The sequence below is a fragment of the Drosophila ananassae genome, chromosome 2R (genome assembly GCF_017639315.1).
Source record: "Drosophila ananassae strain 14024-0371.13 chromosome 2R, ASM1763931v2, whole genome shotgun sequence".
Lineage (NCBI taxonomy): Eukaryota > Metazoa > Arthropoda > Insecta > Diptera > Drosophilidae > Drosophila > Drosophila ananassae.
Genome location: NC_057928.1, coordinates 10835485 through 10861834, shown reverse-complemented (window position 1 = coordinate 10861834; position 26350 = coordinate 10835485). Strand labels below are relative to the sequence as shown.

Below are 26350 nucleotides of genomic sequence, written 5' to 3'. Positions count from 1 at the left end.
TTTCCCGCTCCAGCTCTTGGGGGTTCATAATTGGGGAGTACCATTTGTGCCCACCGGATTTGGTCGTTTTGTTTGGGAGTGGTGTATTCTGCTTTTAAGGCCGTGTCAAGGATATGAGCTGCCTTTCTTTTGTCTCGAAAATCAAACTTCATAGTTCTTCGGGTACGTCTAGAATAGTGTCCTGTGCTGTTGTCCATAGGACCTCCTCCTGACGCTGTCCATGAGGACGAACTGGTAGATTGAAAATCGTCGTAATTTTCATTACTACGTCGATCCATACAATGAGAAGCGGCCGACCAAGTATCTCTCCTTTCATAGAGATTGGTTCCATTATCCATTCCAGGGTCCGTTGTCCTCCCTCTGTTTTTAGATTTATATTGGTTCATGTTTTCTTTATTTAAAAGCAGCTATATGTTTCGAAAGTAAAAGCGACACGCTCATCCTACTGCTGACGGTCTAAGGAAAAGGTAAGGATGAATCCAACGTGTAAGTAATAGAGAAAGTAGCTGACTCTAACGGGATGAGGGTAATCTCATTAAAAAAATTAAATTTTTGAAGATCCTCTTATCTTTTTATGTGTTTCAGTAAAACTTTTACTTTGTTTATGTTTACGTTTAAGGTCCTACTGCGTTTATGTTATCGATTATTCGGGGAAGTAATAGCTGGTTTCTCCGGTCGCCACCTGGTCACACTTCACCATCAGCTGTTAAAATTCGAGTCATTACGCCCCAAACCAAAGCCCCATGGATGTTGTTTTGTCCACACACCCGCATCCAAATCCATGGCCACTCTGAACGAAACCCTCCGCACCCACTGGCTCATCTCCTTGTTCGGCCTGATCCTGTTCGTCGCGGGGAGCACGGTTCTCTACTGGAATGAAGGACGCGCGGTGCACAACATGATGGCACTGGATGAGGCGCACAACGACATCTACTCGGTTCGATTCACTGAGGAGGAGCAGGAGGTGGGTCTCGATGGCAGAATTGTTCACCTATCCGGTCCCATCTTGGTGGGTGAACCGCTGACCGAGCCGGACTACAATATTCAGTTGCTGGCGGTCAAGCTGCGCCGGAAAGTCCAAATGTACCAGTGGGTGGAGGAGACAGTGTAAGGAGGAAACAATTTTTAAAATAACAATCCATTCATATTCTCATCCTTTTAACTACGCAGGGAACACAACTACGGAGAGAGCGTGGGCTCTACACAGTCGGACTCACGCACCTACTACTACACACGGGAGTGGCGGGATAAGATCGTGGACTCGCGCAGCTTCTCCAATCCCCACGGTCACAAGAACCCCTCGCACTTTCCCATAGAGAGCCATGTGCAAGTAGCCGATGCTGTTTATATCGGACGCTATGAACTTGGAGCCGAAGTCAAGGATAAATTTGGAGTGTACCAGGAGCTTACCTCGGATATTCGACCGGAGGACAGCAGCGTGAAACTGCACCTCGGCATATACTATCATACCAACGATGTGTTCAATCCCGAGGTGGGGGATTTGCGCCTGCTCTTCAGTTTTGCGGGCATGGAGGGCGAGACCTACAGCGTCGTGGGCAAGCTGGTGGGGAACAAAATCGAACCATATGTGACGTCTCGTGGTGCCTCTGTGCTCCTAGTATATCCAGGCGGATTAAGTGTTCACGAGGTATTTAGACTGGAGGCACGCGCTCAGGTGTTGAATACCTGGTGGTGGCGTTTCATTGGATGGCTACTCATCTTCTTCGGCGTTACTTGCAATACCAAAATTCTCCGTGTACTGTGTAAGTTGCTCCTTGAGTACTTCTTAAAATGCCAGTAACCTTTTGGTTTCCCATTTTAGTCCTTCGTGTTCCGCTATTAATAGCATTGGCCCCAGATCCGCAGTTTCCGGTGACGGGCAATCTCCTTATCGCATTCTCGTTGGCCCTGACCCTCGCGGCAGTGGCCTGGATCTTGCATCGTCCTGTGATAGGCGCCTGTCTCTTTTTGGCCGGCGCCTCCCCCTACGTTTGGTTCACCCGCAATTTAGTCGATTACCAGCGCCTGGACTGACCCCTCAACATCAGCACATCATATTTACAGGTTTATTTATTTCGTCTTTATGTTCTGTGTGGCGTGCACACAAAACGCCCCAACCCCCCGGCCAATAAAACTTAGTAACACTTAGTCGCTAACTTACGTCTAGAAGGTGGAAGTGCTGGGAGGTGCCACATTCGGTTTCGACTCACTGGAGGAGGAAGTGTGCACGCTGGGGCTCTGGGATTTGTCCTGCTCTTCGTGCCCACTGGGCGGCTCCTCGTAGCGGACGTAGGGCTCGAAGCTGTTATTGATTTGGACGGAGCCGCGGTGCAGATTGTTGTACTCGGCCTCGAACAGAATTTCGTTAATGAAGCGCTCGGCTAGAAGCCGTTGTTCGCGTGGCAGCCGCTTCAGCTTATGCGTCCACGTCCTGGCGATGGACTCCTCCTCGGGATAGGTTCCGTTTAGATATTCGCAGGCTATGTTAAGCAGTTCGTCGGTGTTGTGATTGGAGGCTGCTGGTCCAGCCCCTGTTCCTGGAACGGTCCCAGGTGGGGTTTGTCTGGCGCGCTTGTTGACAACGTAATCTCCTGGATTGCCGGCGGACGGCGGTGGCTGTGGGGGCGGCGGTCCAAACGACTTGTGAAACATTTCGGAAATATTTGGTGTCTGGCCACCCGCACCCCTTGCAGCATAATGTAGAGAACTGGCTCCCGCACCATTTCCTCCCTCCAGAAATGCGGTGGTGCAACTACTGGTCTCGTTAAAGGCAAAGGAGGGCTCGTTTTTGAAGGCGGGATTGACGGCCAGAAACTTTTCGGAATTGCGCAGAAAGTCGAGCTCCTGGAAGGTCCAGCACCTGGGACTGTGGAGGCTGCCCGCCCGCATGGCACTCTCCACCACCTTCAGCTCCTTCCTGTAGTTCGTTCGCAATGTGTTGATCTTCTTTTTCACATCCTCCACGGTGGCATCGCGCTTCAGGTAATGGTAAATGGGCACCAGCCGGAGGTATGCCTCCGCCCGCTTCTCTCGATTGGTGTAATCTCGTAGAGAGGTGTCCCACAGTACGGGAAGATCCCGATACGTCTGGATGAAGGCGCGCAGATAGTGACGGTTCTCCTCAGCCCCAGACATCACCTTCAGGCCGTGTGGCGGCGGCTGGGGTAGCATCTTCCCGGGGTCCTGGCTTAAAATTCCTTGCTCTCCAAAGAGCACCTTAACGCAGGCTTCTATAGCAATATCCTTAGGTAACCAGCAAGCTCTTCCTCCGCGATTTTATTGACCAACTGTCAATTTGGGCCTCTTGTTGTTGTAATTGCGTGTTTGACAGATTGTTTGCCATATTGACGTAATGCCTGTGTGTCTGTGTTGGTATATGGGTCTCACGGCACAGCAACAAGTGCAAGTGCCATCTCTGACAACTTCCATCACTAGCTAAAGTGTCATCTCTAGGAGGAGTATGGAATTTTATGGTATTTTTTTTTTTAAAGCCAAAAATAATTACAAAATAACAAAGTACCGGCTTTTTTAGACAATATATTACTGTTTATTAATTATAGTGTTAATTAGAATAGTCATACAACAAATTACTTTACAAATTTCTAGTTAAAAACAGTTGGGTTGAGTATTTTGAATTTGAATGACCCGCCAAATGTGGAACGTGGATGGTGGAATGTGACTGAACTATAGTTGGAGCCAAGCAGCACATGAAAAGATAGCACCTGTATCTGTATCTCAAAGAACGCGAACGGACGAGGACGTGGACGCGGACGCGGATGCGGATACGAATGAGAAAAATGTAGCGCCAAATTAAAGCGAGTTTAAATGTGAAAGTGATAAGTGTTGTGCACAAAATATAACTAAATCAAAAACAACAATCAAAATATTTAATAAATATTATTAACTTAAATAAAACTTAACCAAAATCAAAACCAAACTGGAATATTAGTTATATTTATCCGTAAATCCGGTAAACAAATCAAACGAAAAGTGCATGAGATGCATTTGAAATCAATGGAGGCTATTTTTTTTTGTAGGCTTGTGCGTGTTTGTGGCTCTATTTCCGTTTGCTTTGACGGCTCCTTTGAATCCTTTTTGCAAAGTGGCGCCATTTCCTGTGTTCCTGTATTTTCTCGTTGCAATCAAAGCTCCGTTGGAGTCACAATCACAGATTACAGTGGAGCTTCGTTTGAAATTACTTGGAGAAAATATGAAAATAAATATATATTTTGAAAAATAAACAAGTATTTTAAATAGTATTTTTAATAGTTATTGTTTGTTTTTCTTAGTATATAGAATCAAATAAAAATCACTGATTAGCCTGTAAAAGCTTTTTTAATTAGTCTTATTGCATCGTATTCGCTAACAAGTTCCAGTTACGCAATCCCGACTGTAGTTTCGAGAAGACAAAGGCATCTCCGCCCAACCTCAAGCTGCATATGAGTTAATATTTGTCTAGTTTTTGAACATGCCGCTTTTGTAGTAGTCCTTTGTTGTCGTGTTCGTCTGACGTTGACGTTGATGCTGGGAGTTGACAAACCAACCAGGACCTGGTCCTGGTCCTGGTCCACTTTGGATATGCCAGCGTCTTTGAGAGGGACGCTGGATGACGATGGTGGGGCCACATCCACATCCACATCACAGCAAATAGCTCTACTTTCCACTCTCGCTAAAAGTGCTATCCCTTTGCAGGATAGCTGCACAGGATGCGAATGGTTGTATGTGTGTGTGTGTGTGTGTGTTTTGAGCGACTCCCTAGCGCTGTAAAATATGCAATTAGAAAGACATCAAAGCACAGTCACCGCTCAACTCAACGCTGATAGCCCGGCACCACCCACAGCCCACGCCCGCCACTTACTCTCCCGCCTCCTCTTCAACCCCTTTTATCCCATTTCTCGGTCGCCAGCCCGCTTTTCTATTCGCTTTGACACCGGCACAGCCGTACACTCAACAAAAATAGGGTATCCATTATAATTTCTTTAGTTTTTCGGGGTTGATTTTCTTCTCTAATTAATTTTAAATCCAGACAAAATAAACTTTAAGTAAACCATTAGTAGTCCCTCTTTTTGTGGAGTGTAGACTGCAAGGACACTCGGCGAAAAGTAGAGAGTGAAGGTAAAAGAAAGGCTCTTGAAGTACCCAGCCCCCAAAAACAAGCCCGAACCGAAGCGAGTCTCATCATTAGTGGGCCTCCCTCCGTTTGTGTCACTTTGTCGGCCCCGCAACCACTGGCGTTTTTTTGATATTATTTATTTATATTTTTTCACTTTTAATAAAATGTTGTCGCCGACAGCCGACTGCCTCCTGCTACTTTGCTTTTGAGCTGAAAGGAAAACATGAAGCTTCGGGAATGGGTAAGGGGGATAACGCTTTGCCAAAACGAACGGCCAAGCGAGGTCAATTGGCTTAATTACTGTGTGACAGCGTGTGGACAAGTGGCGGAGGCGTGTTCCGAATACTTCTACACTCTGTAAAAGCCACCACCCCAACCACTCCATCCCCTATAGTATAAACAGTCTTACATATATTCCATCTATATTTCAACAGATAGCCAAACCGATTCGAACTCCTCTATCAATAGAGTCCCTTGTGCAGGCAAGAGCATTAAATTTAATCGGTTTTCATTTTTTGTCTGTGTTTCTTTTCAATCACTATCTATGTTTGTAACGAGCATGGCAGTCAGATTTCATACAAGTGATTGCACTGAGAAAAAATACTTAGTCTATTACAATAAATATTTCATAAATTCCAAGTATTTCAGATGATTTAAAGTATAATTCCAAGTAACTTTTATATCAGGATAGCTATACATTTGGGAAAAACTACAAACTAAATCCTATTTTATTTCAGTGTAGAAAAATTCAACTTGCATATTGTTTAAAGTGGTCCGTAAGCCGTACGCTTATCAAACGGATGCCATTGGCCATGCTGATGAACTTTGACTTCCACTTTGTGACACACTCATTTCCGCGGCTCGGATAGACTTATCAATGTGCACAATATGCACTCCACTATTTAATCACCATAAAAATATATGTACATAAATAAGTAAATACACAAACTTGTGCAAAAAAACCCAAAGAATCAACGATAAAAATGCGTCTGAGTGGCTGGCAGTTTCTGCTGCTCCTTCTGCCCTTGGGCCTGGTCCGTGCCGTCCGCCAGTTGGAGGAGAACCAGAGCTCCAAGAACGATAACCTGCCCCACGTTCGCCCACGTAGCAACAAAAACAATGCCTCGGCAGATCAGCATCGTCATATTCCCGGAGTAACTAAGAAAAATGGTCGCAGGCCGACGAAAACTACGTCAGCGGATCAGGACTCGGACGACTATGTCTGGCTGGACGGGGACACCAGTGAGGCCATCGATAGCTCGGAAACCACAGCTGTGGAATCTGTCAGATCTTCCGGAGATCCACAGGGTAAGTGTTCTTATCAACTGGAGTTCATTCACAGATCATAACCCAGTGACTTTTAACGGCAAGATGAAAGTTTTGGCTTATCGCATGAATGTATTGAGTTTTTAAAGGGGAATCTTTAGAAGATTTGGAAAAAAAATCAAAAATATTTGTTTCTGAGACATTGATTCAGATTAATGGAGAATCGATCCACAAATCGTTTAAGGTATTCCGCTCAAGAATCGGATGAAAATTGGCGAAGATATGGCCATCGTTGGAGCTCATAATGTCCTCCCAGGCACTTTTCATAATTTTGAAGGGGGACTCCCAGGAAATTAAAAAAAAAAATATATAAAATATTTTGTTGCCAGATTTTAATGCAGATTTATGGAGAATCGATCCACAAATCGATTAAGGTATTCCGATCAATAATTGGATAAAAATTGGCAAAGATATGGCCATCGTTCGAGCTCATATTGGCCTCCCAGGCACTTTTCATAATTTTGAAGGGGACCCCCCAGAATATTTAAGAAAAAAATCTCAAAAATATTTTGTTGTTAGATTTTGATGCAGTTTTGTGGAGAATCGATCCACAAATCGATTAGGGTATTCCGATTAAGATTCGCATAAGAATTGGCAAAGATATGGCCATTGTGGAGCTCATAATGTCCTCCCAGGCACATTTTATAATTCTGAAGGGGACCCCCCAGGAAATTTAAGAAAAAAATCTCAAAAATATTTTGTTGTTAGATTTTGATGCAGTTTTGTGGAGAATCGATCCACAAATCGATTAGGGTATTCCGATTAAGATTCGCATAAGAATTGGCAAAGATATGGCCATTGTGGAGCTCATAATGTCCTCCCAGGCACATTTTATAATTCTGAAGGGGACCCCCCAGGAAATTTAAGAAAAAATCTCAAAAATATTTTGGTTATAGGTTTTGATGAAGATTTATGGAGAATCGGTCCACAAATCGTTTAAGGTATTCCGATCAAGAATCGGATGAAAATTGGCAAAGATATGGCCATCATTCGAGCTCCTATTGTCCTCCCAGGCCATTTTCATAATATTGAAGGGGGACCCCCAGAAAATTTAGGAAAAAATCTCAAAAATATTTTGTTGCTAGATTTTGATGAAGATTTATGGAGAATCGATCCACAAATCGATTAAGGTATTCCGCTTAAGAATCGGATGAAAATTGGCGAAGATATGACCATCGTTGGAGCTCATAATGTCCTCCCAGGCACTTTTCATAATTCTGAAGGGGACCCCCCAGGAAATTTAAGAAAAAATCTCAAAAATATTTTGTTGCTGGGTTTTGATGCAGATTTATGGAGAATCGATCCACAAATCGATTAAGGTATTTCGATCAAGAATCGGATGAAAATTGGCAAAGATATGGCCATCGTTAGAACACCTATTGTCCTCCCAGGCCGTTTTCATAATATTGAAGGGGGACCCCCAGGAAATTTAAGAAAAAATCTCAAAAATATTTTGTTGCTAGACTTTGATGCAGATTTATGGAGAATCGATCCACAAATCGATTAAGGTTTTCCGATCAAGAATCGAATGAAAATTGTCCGAGATATAGCCATCGCTGGTGGAATATTGGTTATCCCATGCATTTTTTCAGAAAATCGCTAGGCCCTAATGATTATAAATAAAAAAACAGTCGCTGAACTGCGAGCTGAGTTATAATCACAATAAACTGAAGTAATTTAATCAAATTCGAATACTTTAATGACACTATTTGTAATGAAGAGCTCTTGATTTGCTTTTTGGCGTTGTCACTTTTGTGTGCTCCCCTCCGGCTGGCGAGCCCGCATCTCTAGGGCTGGTCACTTCGGATATAGCCACTCTGCAAATTTAAGCACCATCTCCCCTATTCGATTGGCATGCAAATGGAACCGCACTCCGACTCACTACTACCCCATTCACAGCCACATCCACATCCACATCCACATCCGCATCCCATCCCATCCCCATCCCCGTATCCAGTCACTTAATCAAAAGCAATAATTTTCTTTTTGAGCGCGAATCAAATGTTTTAATTGAAAGTGCTGCTGATGATGATGATGATGACGATGCTGATGCCACTGTTTTGTATCTGTATCTGTATCTGAGCGTATGCGTGTTTGTATCTAAATTGAAACTGTGTTAAAAATTAGTTTAAATTGCCAGAAAGCTGGTGAAGTCTGATGGCGCCAGCATAGGCTATACAGTATCCGCCAGTCCGATTCGGGATCATGGCAACTTTTCTCCACTATCCCGCCGCCGCCGCCTGTTTTATTAACTCCAAGCTGGGGGCGAGTGAGTTATGGCGAGTGCCGGGGGGATGGGTGTCAGTGGGTATGATAAATGTGTTAGATTTCCAATGAAACTTTATGACCCGCTCGTATATGTCGCCGCCTTGAGCTTAACTGATTGTCGCTCTTTTTGCAAAAGGAAATTCTTCAAGTCTGGTGGGGCGATGTTGTGCATCTGAAATGAATTGGAATTGTGTGGCGTTTGAAATGCTTTGCATACAAATGGCCATCGCAACTGGCTTTGATTGTTGCTTCAGATGGGCCTGGGCCTGTAAAAAAGCTATTCGTATAACAATAATGTCTGTTGCACTCACGTAAATCAAATGGGTGGTCGGATAATCGAGATAGGATGGTTATCTTCGATATATCTTTTTTTTTTTTAAAGAAAGAAAAATTCGAAATGCCGACAAATCAGTTGTGACACTTGACACAAGTCAGAGAATCGCTTTTCAAAGCGATTATTTATAGAAGCCGCCCTATAATACAGATCTACCATAGAGAGAAAAACTATCTGTACTCTTGTTTTATTGAAAAGAATTTTGAAAATATTTGATAAGTATTTTTTTCGGTGTGGTGCGTTGACAGGCAGTTTAGATCATTGGCCAGAAGACTGAAGACTGCGCAACTTTGCAACTAAAACCGAAACTAAAATAATAAAAATAGCACTCAACGACACACTAGGCGGAGAGTAGCAAGCACAAATGAAAACATTAACAGTTTTAAAAATAAATGCCATATAAAAGTGAATCTGATTCTGAATCAGAATCAAAATAAGAATAAAAGACAGCCAAAAAGGCATTTTCCAAGCGATTTGTCACAGTTTTCGCATTCACAGTTCCCAGTTGGCCATTTTGGCCATTTGATTCCCCAAATCAATGTTCATAGGCCGCGACCAAAAATTTATTTCGGTGGACTTCAAAGTAAATTTCCGCTAAAATTAGGCACTCAACCCGACAAAAAAACAAAAACTGTCCGGACGGGGTGCTGGCCAGACTAGGCCAAAAATACGTGAGTTTTCGACCAAGAAATAAGGGGGGGAAGAAAATCTTTGGCAGTTTTCCCCCGCAAATCACCCAATTGCCCTCCATTTCCTCATTGGTTTGTTTTTCGCTTCCCCGCTTTGGCAATTGCACACTTAATTAATGGGCACTGCTTTTGATCTTCTGTGAAGTTCAGTAGCCCCCCAGTACCCGTTCCAAGTGACAAAAACTCAAAATTTTTCACGCACTCAACAAAAACTCTTTGAACCCGCCCTTTACGCCCGGCCAACTGTCACACGTCCCGGATCCGGGAGTCCCCAAGACCGGAGACGGGAGATGGGCGAACTAGAACGGGGACATGTGTCGCACATGTCAGACATGGGAAGCTGTTCCAGCTAGAGATGAGTTGGGTTCTCTACCATGATCAGGGGAGACTCCAAAGATGTAAGGAAGTTCCTCAGAGATTCCCTGTCCAAGTCAGGAAATACAATTCAAATATTCGTGTCACGATTATTTTATCCCTTCGAACCAACTCATTTATATTCATTTTGTGTCTCAAAGACTAGGATTAGCTGGGCCTATCTATTTGTAAATCTTTAAATCAATTAAAATTATGTCAATGAATAACAAATGAGGGGATTAAAGAAAGTATATAGTCAATAGACTATACTATAGAACATTTTTGGCCGAGAAATAATGAAAAGTTTGAGCTTAAATACTGGAAAACGAATTAATTCATTCCATAAATTATTCCTTTTACTTGATTTTTGTTTACATTGTGAATTTTAATTTCCTGCAATTTACAGCCTGATTTCTCTGCCGAATTTTGTCTATAATTTAATTTAAAAATACCCCATAGTTTAGACGATTGTAGATCTTAAAAAAATGTCATTCCACTCTTACTCGTAAATTATCACGCTGTCATCTCTGCTCTTAAATTTTCTGCTCCTCGTATATGTATATTTTTTTGCCACAAAAGTTCAACACCCAATGAGCAATCTTCCAAATGAACCGCAAAAATAAACTACCGAGGAATTATTTCAAAAAATAAGAGGGAAAAACACGCAGTAAGTGCTTAATAAGTAATCAGTCACCAGGGGGATCCGTAGATAAGCTGGATACCCAGCCACCTAATTAGTGTGAAAAGTGAAAGAGTTTCTTTCCGGCGGCTCCTTAAAATATCACTTTCTGTCGGGGGGAGGGGGCTGAGAGGATATCCAAATCCCAGACAGACTCACATGTGGCCATCATGATCGGGAATCAAGCATCAAGCGGATCAGAGCGGCTACCCCGCTCCTTTAACGATCCTCGGACCGATCTCTTGCTATTTTCCGTGGCATTTATTTAAATTTTAATTTACTGAGTGGTGTCAAAATGCGTGAGCCAAGCCATTAAACCCTGATATGCTGCACTTTGCTTACTTAACTTCTTGTTTTTCCACTCGTAACATGCTCATTTTTTGTCTTGGTTTTATTTTTTTTCCTTCTTGCAGATATCTTCACATGTTGCAATCAGGTCTTCGGCTCATGTCGCACAGCATGCGAAAATGTAAGTATGTCGATCCGTGAGTACCAGGACGGAGATTGGGGCTCCATCCAGGATCCAGAGATCCAGGGATCCAGGGATCGAGGGGTGTGGTCGACGGGATTGATCATATATCAAAAATGCATATGAATGGAATGGTGAGGATGCCATTGGATTCGTACAACAGGCAGCAAGACAATGGAGTAAGTTATGGAAATGGGTTTATGTTTAGGAATTATTATCAGAGGAGTGCCAGAAGAATATATAAATAACACATACAAAGTAAATATATATAGAAAAATAGTCATAATAAATACAAATAATTCACAACTTCCTTTACTCATAAACTGAAATTCTATTAAAATCAAAAACCTTACACAATTTTTAATGAATTTCCTTATGAATTTTGAATATTTTTTCTGCCTAAATATGATAAAAATTTAGTTAAAAGTATTTGTAAGGCGCCTATACCCACACAATATCGAAGGGAAATGATGTGTCTGTCATAAATATTAAACCACAAGCCACTTGGAGTAGAAAACACCTTCAGATACAGATTGAACAAGCAGATAAAATGGAAAAACTACTGATCAAGGTACACACTGCATTTCCTGGTATTTTTATATGCCCATGAATCTCCAGGCCTACCTCCTTGTTTTTCTCCTTTTTTTTTCAACTTTATGAATGGTGCGAGTGGTGCATACTAAGTAATGGAAATTTAGAATTCAATAAACGTTGATCCGACGGCCTGTGACAGGGTGAAAAGCTATTGAAAATTATTATGACAGGTTTTAATGGTCGGTTCGATTTCGATAGAACTTCGATTCAAATATCCACATCCGCTGGTGGAGGAGCCTTGTGCCGAAATTCGGGTTGAGCAGCTTGTCTCAAAATCCACACAAATTGCATTGTTAATTAGCATAAACTGGCAAACAGGTAATTGCGGCTCAAAGAGCGACTCAATGAGCCCAAGACCAAAGGCCCAGACCAACCAGTTTCCCACTCAAAGTCATTCATAAAAGCCGGAGCTCGGATCTCTTGCCTAAGATGAAAATCAATTTGTTGTCTTTGCCAGCGAGTGTCTACTATGTGCCGGTTTACAGCTCCTAGGATCGATTTAGTTGGAGGCTATGCCAGCAATCAAATCACTGACATCATTTAACTTTGTAATCATAACAATTTCTAGCCCCCATTGCCTCCAATACCCCTCCCCGTTCAAAACCAATTAGTTGCACTGGTCTGGGGGCTTTGCCAATCTTTTCATTTAGAAATGCAAATGAAGGCATTAAATCTTTTGGCCAAATTGAAACTGACTAACAGGATAATTCCAACCGGTTGGCTTCGGTTCCCATTACCATTACCATTACCCATTCACCATTCCGAATGGGCGTATCCCCAAATCCACTTGGGAATTGCTTTTCTCTCGTGCGAAAGATTGTAGATCTGGAGATTTTCTTAAGTGGGTGTCTGATATCGGATACTCTGCGGCTCACAAATTGTGTGAAAAGTCGAAACCGGAGACGAGAAGGATGATCTTCCCAAGATAAGTGAAAATTAACGCGCATTTTATTATTGACAAAATAGTCTCTTGTGGTTACAAGGGCTGATAATTGCATTTTGATGGGATTTTATGCCAACGAGGGCAGGTTGTCCCGACAGAAAATAAAATAAATTCAAAAGAAAAAAAAATAAAATAATTACAAATTTTTGTTTTATAAAACAGTCCAAGTCACAGTGAAGTCAAAGATTTACGAAAAAACAAGAGGATTAAAAAATTTATATGAGAACCCAGACAGCACAGTTGCATTCACGTATAGGGGATATGGGTTTTCAGGTTATTAAAAATTTCAAAATTAATTCAAAAAATTTGCAGAAGCGGCAGCACAGTTGCATTCACGTATCTGGCCAATAGTTTTCAGTTTAGATATTTAAAAAAAAAATATATATATAAGAAAATAAGAATACTTCTGGCAGGGTTGGCTTTTCTGGCAGTAAAGGGGATATGGGTCTTCATTTTAGTTAAAGAAATATTTAAAATAAAAATAAGAATTTATGTACCCAAGAGGAAGCACAGTTGCATTCACGTATAGGGGCCAAGAGTTTTCAGTTTGAATAAAATAATAAAATGAAAGATAAAAAATAAATAAGATAATAAGAAAACTCCCAAATGCTCTCCCAAAACCCCGACGCTTGAGGGGATATGGATCTTCATTTTAATTCAAGAAGAAAATAATAAATTAAAAAATATTTAAGAAAATAAGATAACTCCCAATTGGTCTCCCGAAACCCCGAAACCCAGACACTTGAGGGGTATGGATCTTCATTTTAATTCAAGAAGAAAATAATAAATTAAAAAATATTTAAGAACATAAGAAAACTCCCATTGGGTCTCGCCTTACACGTGACCCCTGAGGGGATATGGATCTTCATTTTAATTTAAGAAGAAAATAATAAATTAAAAAATATATAAGAAAATAAGAAAACTCCCATTTGGTCTCCCAAACCCCTGACACTTGAGGGGATATGGGTCTTCAGTTTAATTTACGAAGAAAATAATAAATTAAAAAAATATTTAAGAATATAAGAAAACTCCCATTGGGTCTCGCCTTACACGTGACCCCTGAGGGGATATGGGTCTTCAGTTTAGTTTAATTAAAAAGAAATAAAATAAATAAGAGAAAATAAGGTACTTCCGGAGCGCGCTACGCAGTTGCATAGCGATGGTTAAAAAAGTAAAATAAAATTAAAAAAATAAAAATAAAATTAAAGGCTGGAGCTGGCTAGTAGTCGGAAAGCCAGCCGACGAATGAACCTCCCATGGACAACAAGCCCTTATATAGGGGATTCTAACCTTAAATTTGAAGTCATGGCCTACTGAGGTGACTTTTCGAAATGGACAAAAATCTCTTGGAGCGCCCAGCCTACTACGCTCCTGCGTATGTTAATTTGTACTTATGAGAATGCCACCAGGCTCAAGAACCAGACAAGTTGCATGGACAAGCTGAGTATCTTGAATAGACATCGCTTTACTCAGATTACTGTGGCAGATACAAAAAAAAAGAGACTCTCCAGACCCGGAATGAGCCTGAAAATTTGTTATTGAAGTTTCCTGGGCCCGGTTCTTTATCGATAGAGGCTCGGAGAAGCAAATGGTGGGGCGATGGTACGACAAATGTTATTTATGGTGGTGTCAGGAACACAACAGCAACCTGAAATGTAACATAATACGCCAAAAAAAGTAAGACAAAGATGCAGGATTAAAGTGCAACCTGCATGTTATGAATACTCTTTTTTTTATTGAAGAAACAAGTACAACAGAACCACGACCCTGATGGAAAAAATAAGAATTTGTTAAGTAAAGTTCTATATCATTTTTTAATTGTTCTCTGCAGTGGAGAACCCAACAGGTTGCGGGTCAGAAGCCGGGTTAACCGCTTACTTGTTGATTAACTTTGATTGCATTTAATAACTTGTTGTCTAAAGCAATTTATGCATATTGTTTCCAGTTATCTCTGGTGGAGTTCGCCACTGGCGGCGGCGGCGATGGACGCGAGGAGCTGCGAAAGTACTGCCAACTGCACCAAGTCGAGTTCTGGACCTGCGTCAACCACACATTCGATGGTAAGTGGACATCGAGTTCGGACAGGATTCAATGTAAACTCCTATTATTCACAGCGGTCGCCCGTGGAGCGGACTGGTCGGGAAGACGATGCTGCCAGTTCGGGGTGTTGGCTCATTGTCGGAATGCCTGCGCCTCCTCCAATCGCCCACCAATGCACACCTGCCGGCGCAGTGACGAGCAGATGCTGTACGACTGTCTGGAGCGTCAGGAGGCGGCGGATCAGTGCTGCGGACAAGCCCGCACTTCCGAATGTCTAGAGGTAGGATTCTAATCCTCAAATACTATAATCTGATTAATTCAAACTTCCTTATCAGGCCTGCCGTTCGGTATTTGAACCCTCCCATGACAACCAGGACCATGTGGACATTCGGGGAGCCTGTGGAGATCGGAACTTGGATGTCATTCAATGCATACACAACCACACCGACATGACACCTCTGGCCAATGCGGAGCAATGTAAGATTATGCCATAAATCCAAAATTTAAACCTTAAATTCCAATTCTTTTCATAGACCTACCCTGCTGCCAGTATAGTAACAAGGAGCACTGTCGCGATACCTGCCAAAAGTTGCTCCAGCAGGACTCCACCCGCCTGGAACGAAGTGAGGTCATCTTCTCCAGACTAGAGGCCGCGGGATGTGGGAAACCTCTGCCGCATTTCCGTTTCTGGCAGTGCTTCCTGACCGTAACAGGTAAACTGTATGTGCCGGGAGGAATGTCATCCGTAGAATCCCCATCCCAGCGACGTTTAATTGGACGAGGGGGATCCCTGGGGGACTCTGCCCACCTGGGTATGGATGCTGCCAAGCGGCAGTGCTGCGACCAGGCCGGCAGCCACAAGTGCCGCCGGCTGTGCAATCAGTTCTACACCAACGGCTGGTGGGAGGCCCAGACGAACTTCGAAAACGACTGCCTGGAACAGCCGGGCGAAAGGGAGCTGCGTCGGTGCATCGAAAGCGTGGACTCACCCTGTGAACTAGGCTGCCAGGGTCTCAGTTTCTGCACCAGTTTCAACAACCGGGCCACGGAGCTCTTCCGGAGCTGCACCCCGGAACACGATGCCGCTGCTCGGGAGGATCTGCGACTGTTGCAGCAGCGGGGAACCGTCAGGGTCTTGGGGCAGGAGCTCTTTATCAAGAACACCAGCCGGTGTGCTCCGGAAAAGTGGCAGGCTCTGGTCTGTGCCCTCCAACTGAAGCCCTGCACGCGGGAGGGACTCTTCAATGGGATATGTAGCGAGGACTGCCATGAGTTGTTGGAGGAGTGCTTGGATTGGACCCGCCAATTTCAGCGCCCCAAGGACATATGCTCTCGGTTGAAGGAAAAGGACGAGGATGCTCCGCTGCCATGCATTTCCCTAGAGACCTACCTGAAGCCTGGTAATGTCCAGCTCGAGGAGTCAAGGGACATCACTGCACCCTGCTCTAAGAAGCCCTGCAACGGCAGTGAGGTCTGCATCCTTCAGCGTGGCGGAGCAAAGGGCTACTCCTGCATTCCCGGTTGCAATCTGGGGCAGGACTCCAAGCTCTACGTCCCATTTGGTTCGTATGTGCGCCTGGGAAAGAGTAATCTGCACAAGAAAACGGAAATTGGACAGCTACCGATGGTGGAGCACACGGTCTGCTCCTGTGGACTTCAAAATCGGCTGGAGCAGTGCCAACCGTTGCCGCTCTATAGCCACGCCCACTGTACGCTTCCTGGCGGAAGGAGCTTCCGGCACGGCTCCTCTTTCCACTTGGAGTGCAATCTGTGTAGCTGCTTTGCCGGCGAGATTACATGCACCAAAAAGCAGTGCCGACTTCCTGGATTCACGGACTCTGGATATACAAGCCTGCCCTGCAACTGCCCGGCTCACTATGTGCCGGTATGCGGCTCCAATGGAAACACCTATCCCTCGGCCTGCGTAGCCAAGTGCCACCTGCCGGAGGGAGACTTTATTTATGGCGCCTGCAATGCCCGAAATGCCTGCTCGGCGGCGACTTTGCATAGCTGTCCTCAGGGAACCCATTGCCTGGATAGGAGGAAGGTGTGCCTGGCCAGCATGCAGCGACCATGCCGGCAGTATGAATGCGGTAAGCTTGAGGAGATTAGGAGACACAAAACATCTTACATATTTATTTATTTTTTTCCACAGTCAACGGCACTGCAGCGAATTGCTCATCTTTCCACCAGGGAGCGGTGTGTGACACGCAAGGACGTACCTATCCGGATGCCTGTGCCCTGCTGCGAGCCAATCCCGAAGGTCAGGTGGCCTACTGGTCAGCCTGCCAGTCGAGTCACGCTCCTGGATCGCCCTCGCCCGTCTGTGGCATCAACGGAGTCACCTACAAGAGCAGCTATGCTGCCAGGGCCGAATACGTGCTGGTGGACTATGTGGGCCGGTGCCGGGAGGTGGGATTGCTGGCCAGCGATATGGGGAGGCGGTGTCGCACTGTTCAATGTCCCGATCCGGTGTCCAAGCACTGTCGCTTAATCGTTCCACCCGGTGCCTGTTGCCCGCTGTGCGCTGGTGGAGCGTTTAGAATAATGTACTCCAGGAAGCAGTTCGATCGGGCCATGTACGCATTGCGGACCCAGAGCAGCAACCTTCTGACCCTCCATGGCGTGCTCCAGCAGCTGGACGGACTGGTTCAAGTGAGCGAATGCCAGCTGACCGGATTCCTTACCATGGAAGTGGGCATCTTTGCGGCGCTTGTGCCATCCAGCAGCATCAGGAGACCAACGCGCATCCAACTGGACGCCTGCGCCCGTGAAGCCGAGAAGATATCGGCCCTGATAAACGCCCAATCACCCAGGATTACCACTAATCTGGCCCTGTCCTGCCTGACTGTGTCCCATCTGCTAGAACCAACACCAAATGGAGCGGCTTATCATGGTGCCCTCGCCATGTGGGTGCTCCCTTTACTTTTGTTACTAATCCCCTACTGCTATTAGATTAATCGTAGACCCGTAGACTAGTTTAAGGAGGAGCGTGTATAATCTGACTCGATCAAGTGAATTCTTGGTGCCAATTAATCTGTAGTCTAAGGAGATGGAAAGTGCCTTTAGCTGTTAGGAATTGACCCCTCTATACCATGTGATATTAGCTAAATTAATTATTTAGCTTTAAGTGTCCTACTTTTACTTTTTAGTTTACTCTCGCCGGGGACAGTTAAGTTTATTCGTATAGTCACTTGGAATATAACACTTAAGTCAAGTTTCCCCCTTCACACTTTGTCGAAGAAGTTCATTTTAGATATTATTTGTTGTAAAGTATAGAGTCCCCGGCTTATGCTCGTTGAAAACCAAAGCAGCGTCCATCTAGGATTAACGCTAGTCTAATAAATATATCCAACGTAAATAAAAACACTCGCGCATCTTGAAGCAAGGCTTCGTTTATTATACCACTCCACACAGGTCCTTAGAGCACAACTCTTTTATTATAAATGTACGAAAAGTAGAAAATGATTCCCCTAAGATGTCTCCATTGGAACGACTGTGACGCTCTCGTTGACGATCAAATCCCTGACAGATGTGTGGAGAACGGGTGTGGCGCCCTTCTTGAAGCGGTAGTCCAACTTGCGCTCGCCTTTCTTGTTGGCCAGCTCGTAGTTGCGCAGATATTCCACGCTGCCCTTGCGAATCACGCACAGATCGATGTTGGAGCCAGAGCCCAAATCGTTGAACACACCAGAGGCAATGGCATCGCGCACCAGCTTCTTGCCCTCCTCCTCAGACATGTCGGGACGCCAGCGGCTCTCAAAAACAGACATGGCGGCCAGGGAACCAGAACCCATGGTGGCATAGGGTAGCTTGTCCGCGCTGCCGTGCGGATGGATACTGTAGATGTGCGGACCGGTCTTGTCCACGCCTCCCAGCACCAGGGCGGCGCTAATGTGGCCCTGGTAGCGGAAGAGCATCTGCTTCAGCATCACATTGGCAGCCACCACGCGCACCTCGCGCTCAGTTCCCAGGCGATGCAGCTCCAGCTGTGACGAGATCAGATCCGTGGTCATCTCAGTGTCGGCAGCGGTTCCAGCTCCACAGCAACTAAAACAAAAACGATTAGATTTGAAATTCCCGAATATACGATGTTTTCTTACTATATGTTCTTGGCCAGGTAGTGGATCTTGGCGCAGTTCTTGTCTGAGACGATGGGGCCCTCGGTGGCCCTTGTATCGGCACCCAGAATTACACCATCCTTGAAGATGATGCCCACAATTGTGGTACCGGTCTTGGTTGTGGTTGGCGGCTTGAAGCCCCCCTTCAAAAGAGTCGCATTTCTGAAAGCACAGAAAAACTTGAGTCAGAAAGTGCCGCTTGCAGGTTTCCGGGTCCCTAGAACTTTTCTCACCGTTTGCAGTTGTCGAAGTTGAAGCCTGGGCGTGGAAGATCACGGGCAATATCCAAATCCATGATTTTTTATTTTTTTTCAACTGTTTTTACTGAATGAACACAGTTTCTTACTTTTTGCTGAGCGGAATGACAAACAAAAATCGCAATCCCAGCAATTGTCGGTAGCGGGTGGTATATCGATATATCGGGATGAATATCGGCTGCAACTCCGTCACTAGCAAACGGTCCACCACTAATGAAAAGTGTCATCACAATTACGCATCCCTGCGAAGTATTTTGTTCATTTACCATGTCGGCTGCTACAAAATTACATAAAACCAGCTGGTGTGCACTGCGACAACTCCAGCAGTACAGGACTAAGGGTAGGTTTAGCCAAAAGGATAAGCTTTTCATTGACAAAACTCCGGGAATATAGTTTACATAACGCCGGCATATCTCACGTCTCAGAACCAGTGATGGCACGTTAGGCGGTAGCGAAAGCTAGCTATAATGGATCGTTAAAATATATATATTTAATTACAGCCAACTTCAGCGCTAGTTCGAGCTCCATCGCCAAAAGAAATGAACTCTTTAATCAGGAGCAGAAGCGGCAACGAGATGCTGTGGGTCGCATCGACAAGATCGAAGTACGCTATCTGGGCTTGCCGGAGGATGTGACTCTGGTGATGAACGCCAACATCTCCACGCCGTACAATTGTGCCCAGCACCTGTCAGAGGGTCACAAGCGGAGGTCGGCTCTGGCTCTGATCGATGGTAGTGTGCCCTGGGACATGCACCGACCCCTGCAGGAGTCCTGTACCTTGCAGCTGCTCCACTTCCAAGTGTCTGAACCGCACGTGGTCAACAAGTAACTATAGATACTGATATTTTTTATTTTATTCTCTAAACTTTATTTTCCTTTTGCTTAGAGCCTTCTGGCGCACCTGCAGCTTTATGCTGGGAGCTGCCCTAAATAGGGCCTTCAAACCGGAGGCTAATCTTCAGTTGCACAGTTTTCCAGGGCCTAACAGTGAGTTCAATTTTCCACCTAAACTGCCCAACAATAAAAATGGCATATTTTTCAGTAAAATCCGGAAGCTTTGTTCACGATATTGTGCTCCAAACGCGAAACTGGCAGCCTACTAAGGAGGAGATGCGCACGGTTTCTGCCGAGATGGTCAAATTGGCGCTTGAGGATCACGAAATAGAACGTCTCGACGTCACTCAGGACATAGCTCAGGAGATTTTTAAGGATTCCAAATACAAGAGCGAACAGCTGCCCAGCATTGCTCAGCAGACCCACGGAAGAGTTACGTTGTATCGACTCGGTGATCACATCGACATTTCCCGTGGTCCAATGGTAGGAGCAACACGCTTCCTGGGCAAATGCACCATCTCCGCTGCTCACAAGGTAGCTGATGAGGGAGAAACCGATGGCTTCTATCGCATTCAGGGAGTAGCACTGCCCAGTGGCATTCAGCTGAACCATGTGGCGTTTGGCGTACTGGAGGAGCGATCTAAGAAATTGGTGAGTAGTAGACTTACGATTTCATTTAATTAAGCGAACGAAAATATGTAATATCCCTTTTTAGAACCCCGCTCGCCTGCCCAATGAACCCTTTGAGGAACACCAACAACTGCAATTATCGTAATTCGTTCTTTAATAGTTAAAAACTAAACAATAGATGTTAACAATTAAATCATTAAAGAGCGTTCTTATTTGTTACAAAATTGAAACAATTTCTTGGATTATTAAAATATTGCTTAAAATATCTTATGGAATGAAACTCCCTCAAGTCTACAAATCTGCTAAGAACTGGTTTTAAAATTAATTCGTTATTGAACTTTAAACACTTATGTACATTTAATGATGAGGGCAGATATTTGGAGATTCCGAAGAAACTTAGACTTAGACTACTATCTACAACAGGAAGGGAAGTCGACACATCTACTCGAGATTCTTAAATACTCTCTAGAAGCTCTTGAATAGACCTTCTAAATCGTGCTCGTTTAAGGCTATAGCTAACATTATTAGTCCGCCCAGGAGAATGCCAAGTATTTGTATAAAAATACCCTTTGGATCTTTGGCTATTTCCGGATTGTGAGCCACGCTCATCGTTGGCACCAAGTCGGCAAAGGCAATGTATAAGAAGGAGCCGGCAGTGGCCGCATAAATCCATTGGGTCATGCCATCCCCTATCCCAGCTATGAACAGGCCCACAGACATGCCCACAAAACTCAGAACTGAGCTGACAATATTCATATAGATAGCTCTTCGCATGGACACCCCGGTTTGAAGGAGCAGCGCGAAGTCTCCGAGCTCGTGAGGCAGCTCATGGCAGAGGACGGCAAAGGCGGTGGCGAATCCAGTGACCGGGTCACTGGCAAAAGCTGCTCCTATGGCCAGGCCATCGGTGAGATTGTGCAGCCCATCACCGATGATCACCATGAAAGCCACCGGCGTAAGCGGCCGGTCTGGGGTTTTTTCATCCAGCTTCGCCTCCTGCAGCATCACATTTAGCTCCCGGGGAGCCGATAGATCTGGCAGTTCTTGTGCAACCGCTGGCTTTTCCATGTTGTTGCCATGGCTGTGCCCGTGACCATGGCTATGTCCATGACCATGACTGTGTCCATGTCCGTGACCCTGCTTGTTCCCTTTCAGCAACGGGATCAGGTTCTCCAGCATGTACATAAAAAGGGCGGCCAAAAAGGCACAACCACACAAGAGGGCTGCCTCGTTGCTGTGCTTGTGGTCCGAGTCCAGGGGACTAACCCCAGTCACCTCCTCTTCATGTTTTTCCTCTTTGAAAAGCGCATGTGGGAGCAAGTGCATCAAGGCATCGCCGGCCAAAGTGCCCACTGCTATGGACACCAGGAACTTGAGCACCTCTTGGTAGGCCTTGGTCTTCATCAGTGGAACCAGAAGAATCCCCAACAGACCGCAGGCCGAGAGTATCAGCATAGAAACACTAGCATAGATCCAAGCTGAAATGAAAGAATAGTTTATCTTTGAATTTGAAGTCTCCATTAAGCCACCTACCATTCCAAATCTTCTGATTTTTGTCCAGAAGATGTTCTGATCGCGGAGCTGGCTGCTTGCAGACACCATTATCGATTTGGGCTAGAAGCGCTGGACATAGTTTCATGAAAGCCCGGGGCGTGATCCGGACGGAGTTGATGAACTGGTTGTACTCCTCCTCGGAGTTGTGGAGGTTGTCCACTGAGACGATGCCATCTTTGGTGAGTAGCTTCCGGAAAGCGGTGTTTCGGTGCAAGTCGTTGTGGTCCACCAGCAAGGACAATATAGATTTCGGCGACAAACAGGCGGCAACAGGATCTGGAAATAATATAGAAATATGTAGTTCCTATTTCAGCTTGTATCTTTCTCCTTTTTTATCTAGAAAGTTTATATAATTTGAATACCCAGTGTCCCCCCAATACTTTGTTTGGAAAGATATGGCATTTTCCCCGGAACCTTGTTTATTTCTAAAGCTCTCTTTATTCCTCCATAGAAGTAATGTATACCCTATATATGATCTTCTAGGTCTCGGCGATGTTTCCCCATTGTTATCCAATCGCATCGCATCTGCGAACCTGTCATATACTTCGACGACTGCTGTACGGTGATAACTTTATATGGGATAAGGTGTAATGATTGTGTTTGCACTTCAATTAACTGTAATCCCCAACAAAAGAAACAATTGAGGGCTATTTGCTTCTCGTTCCCGTTCTGAATCTGAATCTTTTCGAATTGTTTTCGTTTTGTTTTGGATTTCCGTATCCCCCCAGAATGTGTATCTTTATCGTGCTATCGCCCTGTTTTCGTCACCATACTGGCAATGATCTTGCCAACTTGCTGCTGATTTACGGCTGAATTTACGTCCCAAATGGAGAGAAAGAAATATATGTAAATCGGATAATGCATATAGAGTACATATCTGATAATTTATGCGACAAGGCCGCGACCACAGACGGAACTTCCTATCAACCAAATGAGACGGACGGGAGGATGGGATGGCATAATTGAATTGATGATAGACCGCCGTCGCCGGACAGTTGCCTTGCACTTGGAAATCGGCCAATTGTTGTACAGAATCGAGTCTCGTCTCGGCTTTATCTATTTATACCTTCATTCTGATGCGTACTTCTCCGCGATCATAATTGATGTATTTACCCACGGATCTTGTAAGTGCTAAGCAAGTAGGCTGTAGGCTGTAGCCTGTATTCCTGTTACCCTAGCTAGGTGGATGGAAAATCTAGTCTACCGTTTATGGCTTTATTGTCTTGACCAACTCTTATCTGGAGCCATATACGACTTGGATGATGGGTCGTAAATAAAACGGGTAACACTTCCAGTCGAGTGGAGTGCAAAATAAAGATAAATCTGAACGATGGAGAAACTACTGGATCACTCACCATGGCTCTCCCTTGGATGTCTGTGTTTGGGATCGTGAATTTCCAGGAATTCCGGGATCTCTGGCCCCGAATCTGACTTTGAGAGATTGCTGTCAGGTGTGGATATCTGCACCTCTAAAGCATCGTCCTCAGTGGCATTCAAACGACCAGATTCCTCAAAATACCTGGTGGCATTGATGCTGTTTGCGGCGATCTCCTGGGTGTATCCTTGGGGTCGATGTTCGTCTATCGTGTGCGAGGGATCGAATTGGATCTGTCCTAGGTTCAGGCTATACATTAAATGCTCCAGACCCTGAAAGTAAAAATAATTCTTTAAATATTCTTTCCTAATAACTATTCTTAACTAATCTATTTCTAAGTAAAGACTTCCTTTTAATTTCCGAAACCAAAGTATCAGCAGCAAATACTTCTTATCATTCAAATTAAATAATTATTTTGCAGATAATTACTTGGCGAGACAATCAATTATTTAAACAATTAAAGGATTAAATATTTACAAAAATATAGTTTACTTAAAACATTGCGTGATTACTATAGTTAGTAACAGACAAATGAAAACTACTACTACTACTGATTGTTTTTATTTTCATATTTTTAACCTTGAACTCACTTGAAAAACTCATTTTATATAATTTTTAGTAATATTTTAAAAACGATAATCCTAAGAACCTTGCTTAATATAGACTTGAAACCAACTGTCAGCTGTTTCGATTAAGGGTACCCCAGAAATCAGACTATCAACAACCTACCCTACTACGATTCCCGCCCACTTTGGGGATAGATATTGTGCTAATTTGTCAGTTTTTCGGCTGTTGTGGCTTGGATCTATCAAAGATAATTACTTGATTTACTTGTCAACGTGCCAGCCAATTATATTTACATCTGAATTCATCTGTTGTTCATTGTTATTGTTGAGATCTTGATTGGTCCGGCTACCGCATTTTTTCAAAAGTTGATGGGGTAGGGACTTATTTCTGGAACATCTAATTGCCCCTGACAGCTACCTGTCGCCGGGAATCGAGACATCGGAACGTGTGTCAGTTGAATGATGAGTGGTTCGAAGGAATTCCTTGGCCAAGATCAGGACAGATATGTATATTTGCATATCAACAAACATAAAAACAAACACGCGCCTCAAAACCTCAAGAAACTATTTAATATGGATCGGAGGTAGCTCCCCGAATCGCCAATTTTACTTTCATTCAGAGAAGAATTGTTTGTGTGCCAAGTATACTATGTAATGGGAATGGGATTATTAGAATGATAATAGAAGATATGAGGTGGTTGCGGGTGGTAGAGTGCGCCCCATGTTAGTATGCCGAGTGCGTGAAAAGTGGAAACATTTTAGTAACCTGGCATTTAAATGGACACAGCGTATTGCGTAGTCTATACGCATGAGTAATGTCAATTGGGTCTCGGATTGTATGGGGATTGTATGGAACTGCTACTGCCCGTCGTCTGACCATAACTTTGGAGTCCATAAGCATAACGATCGCGTTGCGAAAGTTATAGACGACGGGTAGTTGGATATATGGGGGTATTCTCATCCGTCATCATCTGTTTTGAGCATCTTCCTCATTTGGGGGAAAGATCTTATCGGGCTAATCTCCTAATCTCCGATATGGAGAAAGGCGTAGTATCATAATCCCGTGCCGGATCCGTGTGGATGCTCAAGTCTCGTACTTTATATCACAATGTGTGACTTGTGTGTGTCTGGATTTTGATTAAATTTATGATAATGCCCGTAATAAAGTCAACGCTTCTACATAACATGAGTTTTAAACGAGACGCGAGTCTCGCCGACCCCCCAACGCCATAAACTTATTCTCCGCTTATAAAGATTACAGAACTTAAAGAGTGATGCGATTAAAAGTGTTTTGTTTGTTTGTTGTTTCCCAACATGGCTAGAACAGAACCCACTAAAATATATATACCACTTTCACAATACTTAAATATTTGATTAACTCTAATTGATGTACATATGTATGTATCTATATATCTCCATGGCTCATACCATCATTGTTTTTGTTGGCGACCCGAAAAAATGAAAAAAATGCCAAAAACTCACTAATTTTTTGCCATAACATTTAACCGCAAGAGCTTTGTCCGGCTGGCACATTGTTTACCTGTATTTACCTGCGCCTCAAATTACTCTACTGTGTGTGTTTACAAGGCTAGTTCGATTCGATGGTGGTTCGATGGATTGGTTATTACCTCAAAGTTGATTGTACCGCCGTTGCCATATTTTTGGAATATCTGTGCCAGGTAGCGATTATATTCCGTGGAAGTCTGCACAGGTCCCAAAAACGTGCCAAGGAGGTATAGGAGGGTGATGAGTGGTAGCACCTGGTTTACGGCCATCCTAACGTCAAACTGAACACTAAAGAGGTAGTTAACTAAATAATAATCGAAAACGAACGCGAACTCTACTCGGCCGAAGTCATAGCCCGGTGATTTTCGCGGTATTTTCCGAAAATCGATTTTTTTTTAAAAAACGAATACCCGTATTATTATCCGTTATCCAGTTATCCGTACCGTACCGAACCGTTCAACGGTCTATTGAAATGACAGTTTCGCCCACACATTGCTTTTTATATCAACTCTCTCTCTCTTACTCTCTCGGGAAGCCGTCACTGCGCACTCGCTGAAAACTTAACTACCATCGAGTGGTGAGCTTTTCAGAAAAGCTTTTCGGATGACATTAGTAGCTTAGAAGCTTTTAACGGTCGTTTCTAGTGAGCCGTTTGAATTCAAAAATCTTAGGATCAGTATTTATGAAAAATAAGATTA

The 26350-nt window shown here is 44.0% G+C and overlaps 6 protein-coding genes across 7 annotated transcripts; 3 read left to right on the top strand and 3 right to left on the bottom strand.

The window, feature by feature from the left end:
* Positions 1–672: 672 nt before the first annotated feature.
* On the top strand, positions 673–2148 carry LOC6493502 (transmembrane protein 43 homolog). Its single transcript, XM_001957843.4, has 3 exons — positions 673–1107; positions 1171–1763; positions 1823–2148. Exons 1-3 carry the CDS (start codon positions 782–784, stop codon positions 2032–2034), a joined length of 1131 nt encoding a protein of 376 aa, XP_001957879.3. The 5' UTR covers positions 673–781; the 3' UTR covers positions 2035–2148.
* LOC6506438 lies at positions 2053–3437 on the bottom strand. Its single transcript, XM_001957844.4, has one exon. It carries the CDS (start codon positions 3169–3171, stop codon positions 2164–2166), a length of 1008 nt encoding a protein of 335 aa, XP_001957880.2. The 5' UTR covers positions 3172–3437; the 3' UTR covers positions 2053–2163.
* A 279-nt stretch (positions 3438–3716) lies between these two features.
* On the top strand, positions 3717–18193 carry LOC6493503 (reversion-inducing cysteine-rich protein with Kazal motifs). 2 transcript variants are annotated; one of them, XM_001957845.3, is made up of 8 exons: positions 3717–3970; positions 5851–6421; positions 11177–11232; positions 14715–14829; positions 14884–15089; positions 15145–15286; positions 15343–16902; positions 16965–18193. In XM_001957845.3, exons 2-8 carry the CDS (start codon positions 6097–6099, stop codon positions 17762–17764), a joined length of 3204 nt encoding a protein of 1067 aa, XP_001957881.1. In that variant the 5' UTR covers positions 3717–3970; positions 5851–6096; the 3' UTR covers positions 17765–18193. The 2 variants fall into 2 exon arrangements, with proteins under 2 accessions (XP_001957881.1, XP_032309554.1); XM_032453663.2 differs by having other exon boundaries at positions 3719–3799.
* LOC6506437 (proteasome subunit beta type-7) lies at positions 18187–19325 on the bottom strand. The gene is made up of 3 exons (XM_001957846.3): positions 19164–19325; positions 18913–19092; positions 18187–18859 (listed from the first exon to the last, which is right to left on the bottom strand). Exons 1-3 carry the CDS (start codon positions 19223–19225, stop codon positions 18283–18285), a joined length of 819 nt encoding a protein of 272 aa, XP_001957882.1. The 5' UTR covers positions 19226–19325; the 3' UTR covers positions 18187–18282.
* A 53-nt stretch (positions 19326–19378) lies between these two features.
* On the top strand, positions 19379–20881 carry LOC6493504 (39S ribosomal protein L39, mitochondrial). Its single transcript, XM_001957847.4, has 5 exons — positions 19379–19527; positions 19688–20012; positions 20074–20174; positions 20230–20672; positions 20737–20881. The coding sequence occupies exons 1-5, from the start codon at positions 19401–19403 to the stop codon at positions 20794–20796; spliced, it is 1056 nt and encodes a 351-aa protein (XP_001957883.2). The 5' UTR covers positions 19379–19400; the 3' UTR covers positions 20797–20881.
* On the bottom strand, positions 20783–26137 carry LOC6506435 (zinc transporter ZIP10). The gene is made up of 4 exons (XM_001957848.4): positions 25775–26137; positions 23561–23852; positions 22185–22481; positions 20783–22129 (listed from the first exon to the last, which is right to left on the bottom strand). Exons 1-4 carry the CDS (start codon positions 25919–25921, stop codon positions 21117–21119), a joined length of 1749 nt encoding a protein of 582 aa, XP_001957884.1. The 5' UTR covers positions 25922–26137; the 3' UTR covers positions 20783–21116.
* Positions 26138–26350: the final 213 nt, after the last annotated feature.

What these genes read in the sequence shown, in the direction of transcription:
- LOC6493502 (XM_001957843.4), top strand. Translation starts at nt 782, where the DNA reads ATGGCCACTCTGAACGAAACCCTCCGCACCCACTGGCTCATCTCCTTG. An exon ending in CAGTGGGTGGAGGAGACAGT is followed by an intron (nt 1,108 to 1,170) that starts GTAAGGAGGAAA and finishes TTAACTACGCAG; the next exon opens with GGAACACAACTACGGAGAGA. An exon ending in CAAAATTCTCCGTGTACTGT is followed by an intron (nt 1,764 to 1,822) that starts GTAAGTTGCTCC and finishes TTCCCATTTTAG; the next exon opens with TCCTTCGTGTTCCGCTATTA.
- LOC6506438 (XM_001957844.4), bottom strand. Translation starts at nt 3,171, where the DNA reads ATGCTACCCCAGCCGCCGCCACACGGCCTGAAGGTGATGTCTGGGGCT.
- LOC6493503 (XM_001957845.3), top strand. Translation starts at nt 6,097, where the DNA reads ATGCGTCTGAGTGGCTGGCAGTTTCTGCTGCTCCTTCTGCCCTTGGGC. An exon ending in ATCTTCCGGAGATCCACAGG is followed by an intron (nt 6,422 to 11,176) that starts GTAAGTGTTCTT and finishes TCCTTCTTGCAG; the next exon opens with ATATCTTCACATGTTGCAAT. An exon ending in GCACTTCCGAATGTCTAGAG is followed by an intron (nt 15,090 to 15,144) that starts GTAGGATTCTAA and finishes CTTCCTTATCAG; the next exon opens with GCCTGCCGTTCGGTATTTGA.
- LOC6506437 (XM_001957846.3), bottom strand. Translation starts at nt 19,225, where the DNA reads ATGGATTTGGATATTGCCCGTGATCTTCCACGCCCAGGCTTCAACTTC. An exon ending in AACTTCGACAACTGCAAACG is followed by an intron (nt 19,093 to 19,163) that starts GTGAGAAAAGTT and finishes CTGTGCTTTCAG; the next exon opens with AAATGCGACTCTTTTGAAGG. An exon ending in TACCTGGCCAAGAACATATA is followed by an intron (nt 18,860 to 18,912) that starts GTAAGAAAACAT and finishes TTTTTGTTTTAG; the next exon opens with TTGCTGTGGAGCTGGAACCG.
- LOC6493504 (XM_001957847.4), top strand. Translation starts at nt 19,401, where the DNA reads ATGAAAAGTGTCATCACAATTACGCATCCCTGCGAAGTATTTTGTTCA. An exon ending in CAGTTTTCCAGGGCCTAACA is followed by an intron (nt 20,175 to 20,229) that starts GTGAGTTCAATT and finishes CATATTTTTCAG; the next exon opens with TAAAATCCGGAAGCTTTGTT. An exon ending in AGGAGCGATCTAAGAAATTG is followed by an intron (nt 20,673 to 20,736) that starts GTGAGTAGTAGA and finishes ATCCCTTTTTAG; the next exon opens with AACCCCGCTCGCCTGCCCAA.
- LOC6506435 (XM_001957848.4), bottom strand. Translation starts at nt 25,921, where the DNA reads ATGGCCGTAAACCAGGTGCTACCACTCATCACCCTCCTATACCTCCTT. An exon ending in ACATCCAAGGGAGAGCCATG is followed by an intron (nt 22,482 to 23,560) that starts GTGAGTGATCCA and finishes TATTATTTCCAG; the next exon opens with ATCCTGTTGCCGCCTGTTTG. An exon ending in AAATCAGAAGATTTGGAATG is followed by an intron (nt 22,130 to 22,184) that starts GTAGGTGGCTTA and finishes CTTTCATTTCAG; the next exon opens with CTTGGATCTATGCTAGTGTT.